Source organism: Malurus melanocephalus, unplaced genomic scaffold (genome assembly GCF_030028575.1).
Source record: "Malurus melanocephalus ecotype Western Australia unplaced genomic scaffold, MMel_1.1 scaffold_29, whole genome shotgun sequence".
Taxonomy (NCBI): domain Eukaryota; kingdom Metazoa; phylum Chordata; class Aves; order Passeriformes; family Maluridae; genus Malurus; species Malurus melanocephalus.
The window spans coordinates 2,933,132-2,954,175 of record NW_026623261.1 but is presented as its reverse complement, the minus strand read 5'-3'; the positions used below and the strand labels follow the sequence as shown (position 1 = coordinate 2,954,175).

Sequence of the window (21,044 nt, the reverse complement as noted above, 5' to 3'; positions counted from 1 at the left end):
TTCTTTGTAGGTGTGGTAACTCCTCGTTGACAGGGATTAATTTTAATAACCATTCCCCCAGGGAGATCAGAAAAATCAAACTATTAGTTGTGGTGAGCCAACATRGTGTGTAAAAAGAGAGGCAATTAAAGCTGCGCTGTCATCAGGTCAGCAGGTTTGTGCTGTGGTTTATCTCATTCACTTTCAGTTGCAAGAAACATGTAAATGTCCTAAAAAGTTTTGCAACTCTTGTTCCCAAGAGAACAGCATCTTTTTTTGGGTCATTTTTAGCGCTTTCTTTATCAGTATTTTGGTAATGTAATGTTGGCAGTACAAGAAAAATATTCTTTCAGAGAAACACTCAGCAATTCCTTCCAGCGTAGTCAATGTTAGTAGTGTCAAGTCTTACCTAAATAAACCTACAGTGTTTTGGTTTGATTTGTTTTGATCTGGCTCATGGTTTAACCCTTTCTAAAAGCTCTGTGCTGCTGACAGTTTTTAGTTGGGAGCTAATTGGAGAAAAGGACAGGTAAGAATTCACRGCTTGTGGGGAGAAAACAGGCATAGTCATTACAGTACTCAGCTGGAAATGTGGAAGTTATGAATGTTGGTCTGATTCCAAGGCCTCTTCTCATATAAGAAATAGTCACTGCATAAATTACAGAAGCAGGTTTCTCCAGGTAAAAACAATAATATTTTTCCTTTGTATTTCAAGTGATGGCCTGAAAAATGCTGGTTCTGACCCCCAACTTTTGTGACACATGTTTCTTTTTYCCCACAATGAAAGCATTGCCTTAGAGGTTAAAGTGTAAAGATTAGGGCAAAAACTTGGGTTGACATCAAAAGAGCAGAATTTCAGTTAAAATACTTCTTCACAGTGGAAAATGCTATTGCTCAACCTAATTTCTTCCCTGGGGATCAAAGCATTCACCTAGGAGACAGCAGCTCTAGGCAGTTTTTCCTCAAATTACAAGGTATTCCTCTGGGCATGTTTTCCAAAGGAATGAACCCTGCCTGGTGATTTGAAGGAGTCATTGCAGAGGTGATGATTTCTTTATCAGCTGAAGTGAGCAGAGAGTAGATGCAGGCGCTGCCTGGCAACCCAGAGCAAGGCAAAATCTGTGATGGGTATGATCCCTAGGCACATTCTTCTCCCAGGTGCTCCCTGGTGGTTAGCTCCAGGTGACTCTCCTTTCATATATGAAATATTTAGGTCGAAGCCATTTTCTGAAGCATCCAGCTTGGGAGAGGAAAATTTGGCATCTTGTTCTGCAGTTTGGCTGCTCTGTGCTTTGCAGATCTGCTACCTCAAGCAAAGGTGTCATGGCACCTGTCATACATAGATGTGTTCTTGGCTGAGGAATGAAKAAAATCCACTCCCAGATGCTCTGAAGAATTGTGGTGTGTGGAAGAAGGAAAAAGGCAAGATGAGTGCCAGGGACAGTAGTGGGCCTTCATCACAACAGTCCACAAAAAGTTTGACTTTGCAAATGACAGCTTACACTGTGCTTAACTCCACCTTTATTCACTTTAGAGAAAAGTGTGGGTTTATCAGTTGTAGGATAACCCCAAACAGTTTCATATCCAATAAAATTCTAAGAACTTTTCACCCCTAGTCATCTCAACTTAATGGCTATGGCAAGAACAGTCAGAGAAAAAAGGAATTGGATGACATATCTCCTCAAACATCAGTGTAGAGATGTCCATACCTAATAACACACTTTACAAATAACCTGAAATACCTTTATATGTGTCTCATAAGCCTTAGAACATTCTGGATACTGATCCAATAATATATTTCATGGTTTAATTTTGATTTCTTTAAAACTCCATACAAGATAGCTTAGTTGGTCTATAAAAACTTAACTGAGCTTCTCAAATTCAAGTTCAGAATACTTTGTTCATAGCAAAYTAATAAATAGGACTTCTTATTGTAGAAAAATTCAGCAAGTAAGGGTCTCAATAATGTTATTTGAAAAATAAATTTATTGAAATGAAAAAAAAAAATTAATAAATGATGACATGCCACCCCAAAAGGGGGGACTTTACACAATCCAAATATGTTGTTTGGGAGACTCTGAATGCTCTCATTGCAGCAAGACCAACAAAGTTTATCTGCGTTTACAGCAAAGAAATTATTCTTGCAGATGTAATGGGGAAACTTTSATTAAAGTATCCTATTTCATATTAGGAATCTCTTAGATCATTAGTTTATGTGGTACCAAGACACTTACCAAACTTATAAGCTGAAAGTTTGGTTTCTAAGTCACAGTTTTGGAAACTGCAGTAGCTGTTCAGAAAAATCTATCCTTTAGCTGATAGAAACCCTAAAGAGCTGCAAAGATGTGTAATGTATGTGCTTTTGTTCTCCAAAATAGGATAGAGAGAATCCATCAACAAGCCTTTTGTATGTGCATGCTGTTTCCTTCCTCCCCTCAGCACTTAGGTACCTATAAAGCAGCTAAAATCAACACATAAAATGTAGGTCTGAAAGGGCATGTGTGAAAAGAAAGCATTTTGGGCTAAGGATGTGTTTCAAAGCACTGACTGTACTAACGATCTGTCCAGTAATGTATCAGCTGAAGTAAAAGCATGGGGTTTGGTCTTTAGGTGAGCAACAGATTTGGAACAAGACAGCATTTTAACTTGAGATAGCATTCACAATTTGATGCTTCCCTGCTGATAGCAGACATGATTAACTGAAGGAAGGGGGAATGGAAGGGAAGACAACAGCTTGGGAAAGGCGCTAATGGTGCTGTTGCCATTGCATTACCCCCAGCTGTGCTGTCTGTAAGCATCAGCATGGTAGCAACCACATACCTTCTTCTGCAACTGTAGAACAGGTAGTGTGACCCTGATAATATTTTCTGTCTCCCTGCATTTACACTACTCTCTTCAGATCCTGGYTCTGAATTAGAAATCCGCGTTTCTTTGCCTTTCCATCTATACTAAAATAAATTAACCATATTTTGTAACCAGTGGCCAAGGACAGGTGCATCACTGAATTTTCTTCTGGATGGTGTTAATTRAGCAAAACCAATAAAATAGGCATCRCCAACATGCACAAGAAGAAAACTCATTTTACAGAGCGCTAAAGCTTCAGGCGAGATTGTGGTTTTCCTATAAATTTATGYTCTCTATTGTATTAGCTACTGTGACGGAAATGTCAAGGGGGAAGCTGAAAAATGATACAACTTATTTTGAAGTATTTTAAAACCCAGTAATCTCTCTGTGATGAACACATATCTGCTTCAAAATGCTGGCTTTTGTTAATAACTTTCTGGAGCAGCATTTTTATAACTAATACCTATGAAAGAGGCAGGCGTTCTCTAAGCCCTTCACAAAGTTTGTACTGTGCGTCATGAAGTGATTTCATTATTTCTCAACATGAAAGTGCAGTTAAAAAATGTACACCCAAAAGAGAATATGGRGTAGAAAAGGTYATACTTGCCAAGTGCTGAATTGTTGAATAGRTTGGTATGGACTTTAGTGTGGTTTCTTATTTTACCCAATTTAAAACATAAGTTGTTGGAAGGCAAAATTAATATAGCCATTTAAACGAATTATTTTCCTTTTTACCTTCTTTTCCTGTCTAGGTTAAATATTTTAAATAGAGATCACACTGTACAGAAAAGGAGTATGTACATAGGCAAATTATTTTCTGTTTCTGCTAACAAACTTATTTCCACTGCCATCCACTGAAATGTCCCTTTTTCACTTTAGTAAATTAGTAATCAGCTGATGTAAGGTTTGTGGTAAGACCCCTATCTCATTCACCCTAGCAAGGGTACATCTAGAGAACTTATGTCAGATTGCTTTAGTTTTAGAGCAGCTGAATTTTACTCAGCTTGGATCCTCTGTTTTGGAAGAAATCTATTCAGTGGTAAATAAACCTCCACCTTCTCCCCAGCTCCCCTTGTGGGTGACTRACCCTTGAAAAATGACAGAGGCAACCTTGACTTGGTACAGAACATAGAATMATTTCCTCAACCAAGAAGTTAATTTTTTTTTGATTGTTTCTCTCTGTGTTTTTGCCTCGCTGACGTATGCAGCATACAAGATGTGTATGGCTCCAACTTGCTGCATCTTTTCTGAGTTTTGCAAGCAGGGAGGCTTTCCAGGGGCAATTTGCTTCTCTGGTAGTTATGTGCTGGCAGGTTATTTTTGTGGAGACAGTGGAAGCTGGAGCTGCTGGCACAGCTTGAGCAGTGGCTTTCTTCTTTAGCTCATGTCAGCCTCTCTTGAAGCCRTGCTGTGGGGCTGGAGGCATACCTGAACCATGAATATTAAGGTACATTTTGGGGGACAGAATTGGGTAGATTGTCAAGAAGCCATACAAAATTACTCTCTTTTTGTAGGCTGGTCAGTTCTTCATGGAAATCAACTGACAGCTAATACAAAATTAGGGTGGTTTTTTCCAGGTTGTTTTCTTGTCTGCTGTGAAACTCTCTGTGTTCAGATGCTGAAATACAAACTCTGTTGTAGACATTTGCTGAAAACATGTTGGCAATGTATTATTTATCTTAGAACAGTGTGAAAACAGTTTTTATGCCACAGTTGCATGTTCTCTGTTTGGATAGCAGAGTGCCACAGAACAGCCACAGCYTGTTGCTCACACGGTGTCCAGGAAGCAGTTGCCACCTTTGGGGTGAACATAACAGCACTGCTTGTGCAGAGRGATTTGTCTCCARTTATGACAGRATGGAGAGTTCCTTTAAAGGCCTTKTTGTWAARGACTTMWTTTTGTAYCAGAAACATCCTGAATTAAAAGGCTGAAGTCCAGAAATCTACCTGTAAGGCATGTGCTCCTCCATGTGAATTTGTAATCTGTTCATCTATTTTAGATGCATGCAAGTTTATCTTCCTTCTTGGCAACAGTTCAGCTTTCCCTCGGTGTTTTGCTGTAGTCAGCTGAAAAGCCAAATGTTGAGATCACTTTCCGGTTGTTTCTGGGTGTCTCTGGTATTCATCAGCCTCTTTTTGCTGTCCTGTAAGTAGCTTTTTCTTATGCTCTTTTCTTATGTGTGTCCATATTGTGCTCTGTACCTCTTTTAAGCTGTTTTTAAAAGATTTTAACAGGGTTTCAGAAGTATCTKCCATTCCTAAAGAACTTTAGTTAATGAGCTATGCTTGTTTTTTTACAGCCTTGGACAGACTAAGCAAACAGAGAAGTTCCCCTTTATGTAAATATTCATAGCCTTGCCAATGTACACTGCTTGCTGGGTTTTATACACTGGGAGTCATCTTTGTCTTTCCAGGCTCTCCTTTCAAACCCTAGAGCAAGCTTCTTGTTTGGTATAATAAATGTGATTAGATTAAAAGACAAAAAGGCTCCATATTATATGTTAAAATTATTTTCTTWGGCTGGGACTACCAGCGTTTTAGGGAGTTCCCTGCTGAGAACTAYAGAAATGAGTTCAGTTCCTCTGTGAGTGCATCTTCCTTCAGAGGGGCAGAGGGATTCATTGGGTGAAAYCATTTGTGTGGCCCTTAAAACACAGATTGTMAGATCAGTCCTGCAGAGACATCTGTGTCAAAGCCAGGTTTCTGGAGCTGTTTGTGACCATGAGGATTCTAAGATGGAGTACTGGACAGAAACAGCTCTGAATTGAGCAAGAATAGCTGATTTTTCTTGCCCTTAGCCTTCACACAGTCATCACAAATGTGAGGGACCTTACAATTGAGAGAGGAGTACTGACGCTTSTCAGGCAGGAACAAATTTTACTTTTTTTCCCTGTATCAGCATACATGAGCAGGGATTTTGTGGAGGGGTATCTGCAGGGATTTATTTTCTGTCAGTATTCTCCCTAATCTCCATTTCATTGAACAAATCTGTAGTGGYTAGATTGATGTTGTAAGGAGCAGAATGTGACCCGTGGTTTTAAAATGAGACTAACATACAGATCTGTTCAGTGAAAAGTCATGCCTGTTCATCTGCAATCAAGAAAATGCAGAATTATTTCTGCACTTTTTAAAAGAAAAACAKAAGTTAAAAATAAAACAAACCTTCTAACTGCTCATTTTGAAGTGTTTCTTTAGTAGCTCTTCAAGARCAAGAGGTCATCTGCAGAAAGAGACCCCAGAAATCTCACCATCTGCAGTTTTCCACACAGATTTATGCAAGGCTCTAGAGAGGAGGTGTAGGCTCTACTCATCTCCACTGCTGAGTGAAGTTTAGAAAAAGAGAATCCACCATCTCTAGGGATATGAGCTTTTTGGAAAAACCATGGCAAGAACCTTCTTATTTTTGACCTTTGGAATATACAGGCCTTAATGCAAAAGTAAATCCCAGTACATGAAACAAGGATTAAAAATTTTGGGTACTACAACATCAGCATAGTCCCTCAATGATCTGCACTTGCCAGTCAGTATCACTTCCAGGCTCTCTTTTGAAATTTTCTACTCATACTTCCACAAAAAAAGAACAAAACACTCCTGTGGAATTTTCATTTCCACTKAGGTCTGTGTGCTTCTGGGAAAGAYACATCTTTGTAGAACAAATCCTCTAAAATGCTCTTGCTGTTGGTTTTATTCTATCTAGAATCAGAAGTATCAGTTTGTGGAAGGATTCAGTCAGTGATAATGCCTATCTGATTTTTGCCTTTTCTCTCYTTCTGTGCGTAATAAGACAAAATGGAGGGAAAGGAAAAAGAATTACTTCTGAGGAATTTAAATGAAAAATAAAAATTATAAGAAGAYATTAATTTACACAGGTTGTCATCCTGTAACATGATTATGCTGAAAAAAACTAAAAAAAAATGTTCAGAGCTCATAGACATTTTAGAAGAGATCATTAGCTTAGCAGATGGGAAAAAGCTGTTTCTGAGCATTCTGCAGTTCCTGAATTCACACATAATACTGGTAGGTAATGCTCTGACCAAGCTCRTGGAGGTTGCAAAACCTTAAGAGGAGCCTGCCAGGGGGGGCTGWTATTTCCAGTTAAACATAAAATCTGAAGGCTACAAAATGTCAGTGCTGAACAGTAATCTTTATACAGTGGGAAATGGGCTCTTTTGGGCTTCTAGTTCCTCCCCAGCAGCGTGCMTTCAGAGAGGAATTGAAATGGCAGATGTGAGTAACTCCAAATGGCAGGTGTATCTCCCCCACTGCAGGTTGTGTTGCTCATTCTTCTGTGTTGCTGTGAGGCGGTTCATCTGTGGAAGAGCCTGGGGAAGAGCAGGGATGGTGGAGTCCTTTTGCTGTGGGCCTCCTGTCGGGCAGGGTGGGAGAGGCTGGGGAGGGGGACACTGGCATTTTCTGCATGGAGAGGGAATGTTTGTAAAGGTGGGAGTTTGCTGCCGTAGGACAAAGAAAGAGGAGGGAAGGCACTTGGTGCCATGGGAGGGTAGGAAAAGGGGAKGCAGGGCCCGTGTTTTATCTTTCAGGGTAAGAGAAGGAGAAGTTGAGGTGAAGGATGTCCCATCTACTACACGACTTCTGCGGCTGTTAGGGTTTGTCCGTCTTTGTCTCAGTGATGGATGAGAGCACAAACAAACAAACTTCCTGTGATGAATCCAAGCAAGGTGTGGGATTTCCTTGCCTCCTAACCTTTTAGCAAATGTCCTGTATCACTGAAGCTATCTACAGGCTCTTTCCAGAGCAAGGAAACCCAGTGAGGTTTGTGGGCTTCCACAGGTGAAACCAGCAAGTGAATATTTCAGAGGGATCAAAGAGCCTGGTGATTAAAGCAGTCACCATATCCATAGCAACTCAAGCTGACTGTCCTCCCACCCTGTGCCAGTCCCTGAATACTGGCAAGCAACTCTTCAGGAGCAGTCAGAGGTCTCTCTCTTGCCTAATAAAAGAGTTTCATTAAAACTGATCTGATTCAGGAAAGAAGTGGTTCCATCCCTGTGCTGTAAAAGTGCAGATTCTCCTCTTTGTTTTCAAGATGAAAATCCTGTCCAATTCTGCTCCAAAGGGAAGCAACGTTTCCTTAGGTAGTTGCTTGTTGCCTTTGCTACTCCTTGTGGAAGAATGGCTCTACTCTAACATGTCAAAACAAAAACTGCCTTTCACTCAGAATATAGCAGACTAAAGGTTAAATTAAAATTATTATTAAAAAGATGAGGAGAAAGCAAGCTGATTGTTAAACTTTAAAATACAAAAGATTCAGTATGTGGAACTTCCACTTAATGTTGTTCATATGACAAATAAGAATAAGACTTGATTCCTTGTTTATATTTTGGTTTTCATTCCTCCACTTTCCTTAAGTGTCAAAGTCCCACACAGAATAAGAAAGTTAAAAAAAAGTTCTGTGGATCATGGCATCCCAGCTAAAATAGCTTAAGGGTCCAGCCATACTTAGAATCATAGAATCATAGAGTGGTTTGTGTTGGGAGAGATATTTAGAGACCATTTAGTCCAAACCCCCTGTCTATGTTTGGGACGTCAGCAACAAGATTTGGTTGCTAGAGCCCCGTCCAACCTGATCTTGAACATTTTGAGTGATGGGGCATGAACCATCACTCTAGGCAACCTGTACCAGTGTTTTACCACCTTCTGTAAAAAAGTTCTTCTTTATGCATATTCTAAATGGACCCTCCTTCAGTTGCAAACCATTATCTCTTGTCCTGTCRCAACAGGCCCTGCTAAAAMGTTTTTATTCTAGGCCTCCTTTCAGTACTGAAAGTCTGAAAGTGCTTCATTCAAATAATTTATAAAAAGCACACTTTAACATTCTACTGTCATCTTTTTAATTATCTTGTGAGTACTGGTGGTTTTCACAGCCTCCTTATCATTTGGGATATAAATACACTTTTTTTTTTGTTCCTATCTGAAGCACTTAATCCAGGTGTTTCAATAGCAGGGCATGTTTACTGAAGGGTCATTTATCAAAATGGGAAGGGTTCTTTGAAAGCCATCTGCCTTAATTAGAGATAATTTTACTTGAATTAATTGAAAAGACATGAATTCAGCTGTGTGGAAATTACTTTTCTGCCAGCCTCATACATGCCTTGTAAAGGTCTGTTTGGTCCTCGGTCTTGAAAAACAGATAGGCTTTAATAACAGAAGGTAAGGAATTGCTTTTAGGGCTTAGATTGTTTGAGATAATAATTTTTCTTAACTGGCATGTAAGCTCACTGAAACCGTGAAATAATTTCCTTAGTATATTTGACAGAAWTTTGATTGAAATATGTCTTATTTTTTACCAATCTAGTCTCTAATTGTGAAGCCTTAGGATAGGAAGGCTGGTTTAGAGTCCCAGGCTAAGGTCATCAGAGGRTTGTAGATATGATTCATACTTTCATAAAATAAAAATATATTGAAAGGCTAAAGAAATTAAACCAAATTAATCCCATGTGTAATTCTACTGACTTGTTTAGACTTGTAAGTACTATGAATTTTACCTATTAGGCCTATTCTCCTAGGAAAAAGAGATGCTTTGAAACAGGAAGATGCCTTGAAAGTCAGGAAGGTTTATAAATTGCTGTAATCAATGGTACCCTTTCAGTAGAGATGCAGAGGAAATAAATAGGGTCATCTAAAAGTAGGAAAGGAGAAGCAAGTATAGTACTGCAGATGAACCCTTCACCTGAAGCATAAAATTATTCCAAAATAAGTTCTAAGGAAAAAGATTCTTAATGTGTATTGTGGATWATCATACAGCCTATTTGTTTCCTTCATTACTCCTCAAGAAATTGTGGGATTGTGGATTTTTGATTTATTTGATTTCTTTCATCGGTGATATGATATTCAATGGAGCAGTGCTTAGCTGGCTCATTTTCAGAAAATCTAGGAACAACTAGATGCTTACTCCCAAATGCTTACACCCCTATATTCCTTATTCTGTGGAAAAAGCTTTTCCCCCAGTTTCAGAACTTTCTGGCAGAGRATTAAATCCATCTATTCTGATCCTTTGTGCCTGTGGGTGTAAAAACCCTGCAGTCTCTGACCATGATGCAGTCACAGATTTTCTGGTGCACAGGTAGCCAGGGACTGCATCATCAGGCATCCAGTCCCCTGGAGATAACTCTTATCACCAAACGTGAGTGGGACAAATCTGACTCAGTGATTATTCTTGAATGTCAAAGCGTTCAGTCCTGATATTGTCTCCTGGCTGTATTATCAAATATCAGTGGAAGCAACACAAGTCCTGCAATTAGATGGAGTTCATGAAAAACTGCAGGGTCAGACTGTAAACCTGTACCATCAGCACAAGTCTCAGKGAATAGTAATTGATTAAATTCTTTTTTCACTTGCAATTTAAAGTCTMTTGTAAATATAATTGAGAAAATCTTGTGATTCAAGGTCATTATTTGACGTAAATTATGAGCCTAAAGGAAGACAGATTTCTCAAATCTCAGTCTATTTTCTTGGTGAGTCACTATGAAAGGGGGCAAATTTTCCTACCTGTAATTTCATTAAAATCAGTWAATAGGACTACTGCCAAGATTGAASAGGTARTCTGTAGAGGATATGACCTGAGTGAAATTGTATTAGAGCAAGCATGATGTATGCTGGARARTGAAAWGAAAATGAAAAATTATTCATTYWATTTTGAAGAAATACTGTTTCTGAGGCAAAAAATTATGCTAAAGCATAAATAAAATGTAAATGGAACATACAGAGCAAGGATCTGMGGGTCCAGATTTAAAATGCAATTGTCAAAGACAGTGCAGCAAAGTCATATAACTTCTTGAAATGTATCCATATGTCCTATTGATTTTTCATCTTTGTGAATGTTAAAATTACTGACGTGTCAAGGAGAGCAGTAGGAAACTTAAGTACCTCATTAAAGGGTGTTTCAGGGCACCAGGCTGACTTGCAGTTGGAGRTGAGCTCCATTTTCTCTGTATTAGACTTCACTTGCCAAATGGCTGTTTCCTGCCCAGGTTTACTATAAAAGTCACCAGATTAGTCTGAAAAGTTCACAGTTCCCTTCTCTATTGGTTCATCTTCACCTAAGGGTAAACTGAACCAGAATAATTTTGCAGAACTTTCCAGCACCTGTGGTGGCCTAAGGACATGGTCAAGCCAAAGTATTTAGGCAAAGAAATTACCTTTTATTACTTAGAAAAATGTAATTAGAAAAACTTCTGTGTAGACCAGCAGAGATAGCTTTATAGAATTATTCTGCAATAGTTCACTTATATTAGCAAAATCAAAGACCTTTTACTACCCTTGAACTGAGTTACTAAAATAATATTTTATTAACTAATTAAGCATGTATTGTATTGAGCGTATAATATTTCTTTTTCAGCATCCTATTCAGTGAAGAACGCCAAATAAAATATTTTGGATTGGATTTCCAGGGGTATTCTTGGATGAGCCAGAAGAGTTCAGGAAGCCCAGATCATTTGTAGAGTACAAGATGCAACTGAAGTGGGAAACATGAATAATTACAGGGGAAGTAGTCATGCAGAGCTTCATGGCAAAAGAAAAGAGCGCTGAGACCCAAGAACTGTGTTTGAGTGAAGTGTTGGGGTGATGTCTGCAAGATATCGGAGTAGCTCTCAGACTGATATTTGCTCTTTGTGAGAGGGTGGGAGAGATGCTCACATCAACAATAAGCACTACTGAAATAGCTGAACTTGTCCACTGCCTTACCTGTCAGGGTGGTGCTTAAGGAAGCAAGCATAATAATAAAAACTTTGAGCGTTAGATTTACAGACTCACTCATGACAAACAGGTTTTCCTGAAGCTTTCCATAGTAAAAAAAATAAAATCAGACTTTATTAGTACGTTAGTACTTTAATTGCTCAATAWAGAATAGATTTAAGCTGACTTTGTTTTAAATGCTGTTTCCAGACCTTTATGATCAAGTAGCAATTTAATAYTAAGTTTCATKTCCTTTTTTWTTTTRTTTGTTTGGTTTGTGTTGGGGTATTTTATTTGTGTTAGAGCAGGCTGCTATGAGTAATTCTTGTTCTGGAAATCGTGACGCTCCTTATGTGTTGCTTGCACTATGAAATTAGAATGCAGAAATGAAAAACAWAAATAGTAAAGTTTTACTCAAAAAGAAGAACAGTGCTTGGATTTGGTTGGACTTTAGCTTTCCCAAAGTGTTCATCAGACACAAAGTATATAATTATAAGACAGAGAGTATCCTCTCCTTTCCTGTGCTCAGGTGAAGAAATGCTAAGGGGTGTGACTGCAAAACTGGCTAAACCAAAGTATTCCTACATCAGTCAGGTGAAACTGAGCTTACCAGGGAAGAAGTCCATGTAGAGGATGGGATAGTCTCCTGGTCTGATCCAGGCCAAAAAAATACAGCTTGTAGGTTGGAAGAAGGAAGAATCATACAAATAAAATACAAATAATCTGTGTTTGAAGAAGGAAGAACCATACAAATAAAATACAATTAATCTGGCTTTATATATAATTATGGGATGTTATCTGGCCATTACAAAGATAAAATCAAAAGTCAGCTTTTATTTGCATACCTAAAGCAATAAAGTGCTTCTAAAAGCCTGTCCTTGCTTTTTAATAGAAATGGTCCCAGTCCCACGCTTCGAAGGTTTGTAAGGTGCCTGCAGCTATCCACACTGCAATTCCTGCTTCCTGCCAGACTGTAATCACCTGACTGCTGAATGGAAAGAAGCACTGGCTTTTGTCTTCAGCAGTTTCTCAGTGGGAAGATAAGCTTTCACCAAACCCAATTCTACCTCCAGGGGACACTCTGGAGGCCTTAATATGAAATAACCAGGGACTTTTCTCCTCGGAAGGGCGCTGTCTCCCGGGCAAAGAAGATACACTTCAACCCTTTCTGCCCACATGTTGCTACTACCAGGCAACTCCTCTTGCTCTGCAGCTCCTTTTCTGTAAGCATTTCCACCAGGATTTCCCTTCCTGGGAAATACTGAACATACTGGTACACTTGGATTCACTCTGAAACGGATGGAAACATTCCTCATTCATGTCAGTAAGGTCTCAAGGATTTGGGCCTTCCCTAGTGAGACTTTGGGTACACAGCCATGTGTGGGATTGTTCCATTCTCATATATCTGCTAAATTGTAAATTCATCATCTCACAAACTCATTCTGCATTTTACAGTGCTGATTCCTTTACTGGAGTGGATTGTGTAAGTGGACTTTCCAGTATGCCTCAAGCTCTTCACTTGCCTCAGCTTTTCCCAGTGTTTTTGTCAGAGTAGTTTTCTGCCACAGAGTTGGCAAGTAAAGAACCAAATCCCTYGCTGCTTCTAATGAAGAATACAGATTGACGTACATATGCTGGCTTATGTAGATGACTTGTCTGTGTTGCAGGAAGTGTTTGTGGGATGCGGGGGTAGCAGATATCAAAGCAGAGGGAAAAACTTCTTTGATGCTTCCCTAAGGAATTCCCAGTTGAAAGGCTGAAGTGAAAGGAGATTGAAGAGCTTGGGGTATACTCATTTCCTTGTGTGCCTTTGACAGTGCAAAAGATCATAAATGCAATTCAACTGCAATGCTGTAGTTGCAGGGTCTCTGCAAATCAAGATTAGTCTTAAAAGTTACTTCTAATTCTGAAATTACTCCTAATGTATGTTCCTGAAAGTGGGCAAAATTCTGTTGGATTTCAGGCCAAATGCAGATTCTAAGAAAGTATTTAGAAGGTTAGAATTGTGTGGCTGAACTCAGAAAGTGGTATGTACATTTGCAACAAGAAATAAAAACTCTGTGGTGATGAATGGCCAAAATAAAGGAGGAAGAATTAGGTTGGTCAGTTGATTTGTTATCACTGAGCTTAATTTCTTATTCCATCATAGGGGATGGGTTTGATTTTTTCCAGCATAGCCAATGAGTTAGAATTGAATTGTGTTTCCTGTGAAGTCGACAAACATTTATGTCTGTCATTGYTCTTGGTCACTCACAGACATTTGGAAAGTGACATGCTTGGTTGCCTGGTATTGACTGCCTTCAGCTAATGTCACTTCATTTATTACTTGCTGCAGATAACTTTTGATTCAGTTGYCAGTATCATGGCCCCTTTTCCTCTCTCCCTTATTTTCTTTCACAAAGAGAAAACTGCCATTACTTAGAATTGCTATTAGTTTTGTAATGTATTCTCCTKTGCAGCAGAGCACCGTGCATACTCAGGGGTCACACACAGCTCACAGTCAGGCTTTCCACTCTGTACAGGTTTGTAGAGGGTAAACTGCRCCAYTGRAATYTGTACATTTTCCAGAAGCTTAAAGRCAGCAGGATTAATGCTATGTGGCTTTTCCCCTTCTTATCTTTCCCTTTAGTACAATATTGATTTTATGGAAGTGATCAGAAAATTCAACTGAAAGTTTCTAAGTTCCATTCTGARGAAGAAAATTCCTACAGCTTTGGTCAAAGCTTTCAGATTCTATGCCCTAAAATGATAGACATCTGAACAACAGGCTCAAGATCTTGGGTATTTGTTCAGTGCTTCTGGGAGCACAAAGGCAGGAAATGGAGGAATGGTGTAGTCATGGTATCCCATTATATACCATTTTGGAATTAGGAAGATCATGTATGGAAGCCATTKTTGCACATTATTGATAAGGATGTTGCTTCTGGTCCAATAGTGTAGAGCAGGTAATTTACCCAGAGCAGAAGTAACACACAAGGCATTTGTGTAAAATGTCTGTCCACTTGTGCACACTGCAAAGAACCAAAACTGAAAACCTGTTATGYAATATACCAAACTTTCAAGTATCATCCTAAAAATATGTGTTATCAAAGCCATGAGGATGCAGGCTGCAACAGACTGACTGAAACAGACGTAGAAGGACATGCTTCTGCACTGTAGATTTACTGAGAAGAGACACAATTTAGTTTCCCTGCATAGGAAAACAAAAATTCATGAATTTTTCAGAGAACAAGTGTTAGAAAGGCCAATTGTTGGTACGGGAAACTAAAATCATCTTTCTAATACAAAGTACTCTTATTTCAAGTTTAGTGATATATTAAAAAACCTGAAGGCTAACAAATTTACTTCTTTTTCCTTAGTGGATCATTTCTAACATTCACATAGTTACCTATATTGCTTCTGCATATTGGAAGATGTGTGATCTCTCATCCTAAGCCCCAAACAAAATCGAGACCCCTGTGTTTGGATAAACATATGGTAAAGATGCATATCCTTGCTTATCTTTCTGTGTGCTTCCCAGCAGTAGGGTTAGCAGTGTGTTGCCAATGTTCTTGATGCAAAAAAAACATATAAAAGATTTTTTTCTTACAAAATTTATTCTAGTGTCCAGTAAAAGCATAGATATTCCTAGGTCTTTTTTTTTTTCCCCTTTTTTTAAGGTCCAGAAATGCCTCAGGATAAAGCATAAGGATTATGTGAGCATGTAYAATGAGAATGTTCCTATTCTGAGACCTTTGGTAAGAGGACACAAAACCATGAGGATGCAGCTGCAGCAGAAGTGGCTGTGAAAGCATGGCACTGCATAGCAAGAGGACATGGTTTTCATCAGTTGCACAGGGGGTAGCACTTCATTCAATAAATTTTCTGTTTTCCTTACTTAAAAAGTTTTGAACCTACAAGCTTTTGGGGTAGAGGTGCTTGGACAACACTCATTACTTACAAGTAAACAAAAACTAAACATCACTTAAAGGATTAAAGTTTTTTTTTCTGAAAAAATTAAGATGCTGAAACTCATCTTACAGTAAGAGACCCTTAAGACACAGAATGGGTCAGTCTGGCTCTGAAAGTAGTACTTGGCTATTGCATTTTTCATCTCTTCCTGAAAGGATTTCATGCTTTCCAGTTTGTTCCCGCTAAAGGACATTCAGAAAGAACAGTGTTTTGGAAATGTAGCTTTCTCTGGTAGCACAGGCAGAGACTGTTCATAAGTTTTTGACAAATGTGCCTGRATAGGAAGGAGTGATGTGTTTGGTCTTTCAGGCTCCTGTGTGGAGTGRAGTTGTCACAGCGCCAATGTTCGGAACCTTTTGACATTTATTGAGGAATAGTTTGTCCTTCCAAGCAGAACAAATCCGGTGTTTTGTCTGTGTTCAACAGTAGAAAGAKCAGAATCAAAAATAGCTTTCACAAATACTTAAGGTGGTGATTTATCTATTTTCTAACAGATAAGAGTGAGGAAGAGACAACACTGACATTTAATGTGGACTGTGGCACCTGCTACAACTGAGCGCCTTGAAACATTATTTCCCTTGATTCTCAATACAAATTGTTTCAGGAGAATGAWTTGTTCTTTTTCTGACATTTATTAAAATAAATTCTCACTATCGTCTGTGACTCACTTTCGYCCAAAGGGATGGCTATGGTGCCAGCAAAAGAAGACTCAAAAATTAACTAACTACCTATCCTTTAGAGAAAATGCCACTGGTAATTTACCTGCCATTGTTTTWTCTGAAGACACTTACTTGAATATCTGATAGATCAGGAACTGAGTTTTGCTTTTGGCCGTAGTCAGTTTTCACAAGCAGAGCATTTCCACACACACCTGAGTGGTATGTTGTGTATTCTGGGTGATCCTGCAGGGATTTCCGAGGCATAAATGATAGGATTACTCTAATATTCCCAAAACCTCCTTAGTGCTGTCTTGGCCCAGTAATGAGTTGCAAAGTTAGTCCTGGTGATGGAGTGCTAGCTGGGATGCCAGTCAAAGCCTTCAGTCTCTATAGTAGGTGAGCTTTTTTTGAGTAGATGTGCACCTGCCTTCCTACTATTGACCCTCTGCAGACAGCCTGCMTCCCTGCCCAACTCTTCCACCTAGTCACCTAATAATTTTGGGTGCACTGGGCTTTTGCTATGGCAAAAAGGAAGCTCGGGAAGTGCAGAACCTTGTGATTTGGAAATCTGGCACTATTCTGTCAGAGCTGAGCTTCATTGGTCTGGTGAACAGTGACACAGGAAATAAATGACAACAGTAATTTGGAAACTGAGGGAAGCAGCTGCACACAGGCATTGGCAACATGTGAGTATCTTTATCTTGGATAAGACAAGAGCAAAATGGGTTCAGTGAAGCYGAAGGAGATGTTGTCAGCAGGAGGAGGAGTTGATTTGAGAAATAGATGCTGTGCACATTGTAATTATTGTTTACTCTGTGAGGAGGCATGAATAATACTGTGTTTAACAGATACAAAGAGATGCCAGAAATGTAGATATTCCCCAATGAATGTGTTAAAAMAAATTAAAGGTAGAAACAGATGAAGAGCAGAGAAACTCTGTATCCTTACTTGGATTTGGATGTAGGCCCTGGAAAATACTGTAAGAAGAGAGCATCAGAATGGAACTGAAGAAATTCCTCAGAACATTAAAGAACAAAATGGCATTTCTATCAAGTATAGCAGCAAGCTACTTTGACCAGTGTCTGTCATATATTGGGAGTTGAGCTTAAGTTTTGGTTTATATGGACCTATAAATGGACTTATGTTTCATAATATCAATTCCAGGCTTGTTAGGGTAGTCCCTCATCTTTTAAATATACTTAGAGTACATGCTGTGTTAGTGCAGTGTAGATAGAAAAAACAAAGGTGAAAAGTCTTAATGGTAAGTGTTATGTACATAAAGGATGTTGTATTTTTAGATGGTTAAATTTGACTTAKGGCCACCAGACAGATGGATAATGATCAGTCGATTTTCTGCCTGACAGATGTTCTAGATTTGTCTCTGCATACTCTTTTAATCAAGTGCATAAATCAAAATTCACTTACAGGAAGGAACGCCAGACTGTGTCCTTCATCATCTTCCTAGGTTGTCTAGTATTATGCAGTGCAGGGAGATTACATCAGAGAAAGAGGTGAGCTGGAGAGGAAGGGGAGGGCCTTGAAACAAATGCACAAGTGCAAACTGTATTGCAAACTGTGCTGCAGAAGAGAGTAGTTCCATAGGGCATGAGTTGTAGACCAGATTTTCTCCATTTAAAAAATTTAGGTGCCAAAACATCCATGCAAGAGACAAAAGAGGWAGAAAAAAGTCCTCAAGGCAGGCTYGAGAAAGTGYATTTTGATGTTTAWATSATTCTGTAAATCTTACGTGAACAGCAGTCTACTAACAAAAGTATTTTTGGCGCTACTTAATAAATGGTTGAAATGAAATGGAAATGAGTTGCAAGAGTACTGGTATTTTGGCATTGAGAGTACTTTTAACAATTTTACTAAACAAAAGAAGACCCCAAACATTTTCTGTTCTGAAGTGTAATTTACAATCTCTTTACTTGCTCTGGTGAGCATATGAAGAAAAGTGTTTAGGATACCTACAGTTAAGTAAATATGAACACCCCCAAAAAGCCATGAGACTTTGTCTGTAAACATGGATTCATTCTCCTTATTTTCATATTTCATGCCAAGTGCTGATCTCACCCTCTGCTAGTATAACGCTAAAACTAACTAGGAATGCTGATGCATATTTGACCATTGGACTGCATYACCTTAAAGGTCTCTTCCAACCTTGACGACTCTATGATTTTTATGTGTTTTGTGATGTGTCATTTTTTAATGTCCACATATTGTTTCTATAATTTGACGCCGACAAAAAGGTTTCATTTGGATTTGACCAGGCTTCATGCAGGACAGGAACCTTCTGCTAAATCTCCAGCTCAGAACTTTCACTTACTGACCGTAGTTAAAGAAAGTAGTTTATTTGCATGTTCAGGTMATCTTTCAGACTTGGCAGTCCTTCTTGTGCCTTTGTTTCTTGCCAAGAAGGATTCATTTCTTCTATTACAAGGTACCCAGATATACAAAGAAGAGTATTTCTTGTTGGTTTTGGATTGACACAGCCAAAAGGCACTTTGAGGGAGTAAAAGAGTGTGTTTGTGGTAGAAATGGCAGGTCAGCATCAGTAATATAACTTCTGCCTATTCCTTCCTGCACATCAGAGCAAGTCAGGTTTGATATCTATTTGTATAATTTTTTTTTCTATCCTTGAAATGAAAGTAGTAATATTTCCCAAGCCTAACAGAATTTTAAAAGGGGGACTGTGATGCTCTGCTTCTTATATGAACAACACTAACATAATTGACCTTTTCCATATCCAGTTCTTAGTCTAAATRCAGCCAGTTGTCAACCGAAAGCTGACAGCCTTCCATCAGATTGGTCTCAAATACCATCTGTATCCCTTCCCACACTAAGCTCTGACCATATTTACAAAAAGACAACATTCCTGCTCCCATATTGCAAACAGAATTTCATTAATGTAGAGCAAGTAACTACTGTTTATAATTGAGTAATGGATGCCTAATTATTATAAATTGCTCTGTTGATTATCACATTATTATGCAAATTCTGGTTTTATAGCCTTTTGTGACTGCTAATGGCAGTTTTCACACTCTGTCTCTGTGTGCCACTTGCAGCCAAGTATCTTCTKCTCTAGGTGTACACACTTAATCCATTGACTCGGGTGTGATCCTGCAAACATCCCTAGGCCTGATCCAAAGCCCATTGGGGTCAGCAGTTTTCCCATTCAGTTCAATGGGCTTTGAGACAGGATCAAGGGAGCAGAGTACTGCTGGTTCTATTATTTCCGGGATTCAGTTAGTTATTAAATAAAAGTCACAGGCATAAGCGAAGGTTAAACCAGGCTAACAAGGAGCAGAGGAAAACAAGTGGTTTGATATGTTCAGGATAAAGAAATTCTATGAAGAGTTTTAGTTTGTGTTATGAGAGGTCATTTTAAATAACTTGCTCTTCTGTGAAATGATTTTGTTCTAAAAAGATTCTAAACAAGAATCTAAACAAGATTCATAATAAGGAAAACATGCTTTACTTCATACAGACTGCATGACAACAGTTCTCTTCCAAGTTATTGAATGTCAAAGCACTTAAAAAGAGGGAACAGGTCATAAAAGGACATACAGATGGCTGATAGAAAGGGCTGTTGCTGATCCTATTCACAGGTCTATTGTAGRTGCAGAGTTGTTCATTGTGCTAGTCTGATGTGCAAATGGCACGGTAAGGAAGTGCACAAGCAATCTTCCATCTTTTTCAGGGGCAGAAATAAAGCCTAAACACTCTGCATTGAAATGTATGGCTTTTAATAACAAAAGAACCATTGGGCAAAGCCTCTGGCTATTGTATTGTTGAACAGGTGATTAGCATCCATGAGGCTACAGCTGTTTTCTTCTGTTTGTTCCATATGCAGATGTTGCTATGAGGAAAGGARTCAGCAATGACTGATGTGGAGCCTGTGGTCACAGATTTTGCAGCATCAGGACGGGCAGGGCGCCGGAACGCCTTACCAGATATCCTGGGCTCCCCTGCTGGTGCTGGGACTTCAGACCTGCCACACAAACTGGCTGAGCTCTCTGTTTCAGAAGGTAAAGACAGTGTGCTCAGAAAGGGACATTATTATGTAGTCGTTCTTTGCTTTGTTTTTAAAACTTCCACCACGGTGCAGTTATTATGTCAATACTAATATTTCTTTAATCATCAAGAATTAAACTCAACCTTCCAAAGCAGTTATCACTTCAGCCTACTGATGAGACAAATTAATATTAAACCATATCCATATCCATCCACAGACCCAGTGTTAGCAGCCTGGAGAAACAGTTCAGTCTGGGGACTGAATTCCACTTCCCTTGAGGAAGAGAAAACCCAGTTGCATTTCTGTGAAACTTGGAAAACCCATCACTCCAGCTGTAAATTCGAGTGTACTCCTTCACTGAGATAATTTAGCACAAGACAGCAAGGCTGTGCAGTTAATACAATGATAGCTATCCTAACTCAGGCGTGTACTTYAAGAGCGGGATTTATAGTGATTTAATCCTGCCAGTAGGCTTTCAACTTTGCCATCTGAGACCAGTGCCCTATTTTGCCATGTCCTTTAATTTGATAWGGTTCTGTCTTGATATAGCACAGGTCTAATCAACACCAGCTTTGTGAGTTCTTTTTACTTTCACAGCGACTTCAGGGGGATTTTCAGATTCAGAAAAATCCGATTTCTAATGCCTATGAAATGAAAATTATACACTGGCCCTGAGCATGGCCTGTCCCTACCTTTTTTTTTAATCAGAATAAGAATCTTTTTCAGAGATTTTTTTCTTCTCATGCCCACCACTCTTGCTGCTGTGATACCACAACAGATGGTCTCAAAACAGGAGCAGTGATGGTGTGGGTGCAGCAAAGGGGAAGGCAAGCCTGTGCTGAGGTGTGAAGAGTCCATGAATCTGAAGTAGATCATAAAAGGGATTCCTGGTTCCAAGG

At 39.0% G+C, this 21,044-nt stretch overlaps 1 protein-coding gene across 1 annotated transcript in view; it reads left to right on the top strand.

The window, feature by feature from the left end:
- Positions 1-4,909: 4,909 nt before the first annotated feature.
- PKIB (cAMP-dependent protein kinase inhibitor beta) overlaps positions 4,910-21,044 on the top strand; it is a 20,030-nt gene continuing 3,895 nt past the window's right edge. The window contains exons 1-2 of the mRNA XM_057363574.1: positions 4,910-4,969; positions 19,984-20,158. Of these exons, the coding sequence (XP_057219557.1) occupies positions 20,011-20,158 (148 nt within the window). The 5' untranslated portion in view covers positions 4,910-4,969; positions 19,984-20,010. The remainder of the gene's footprint in view (positions 4,970-19,983; positions 20,159-21,044) is intronic.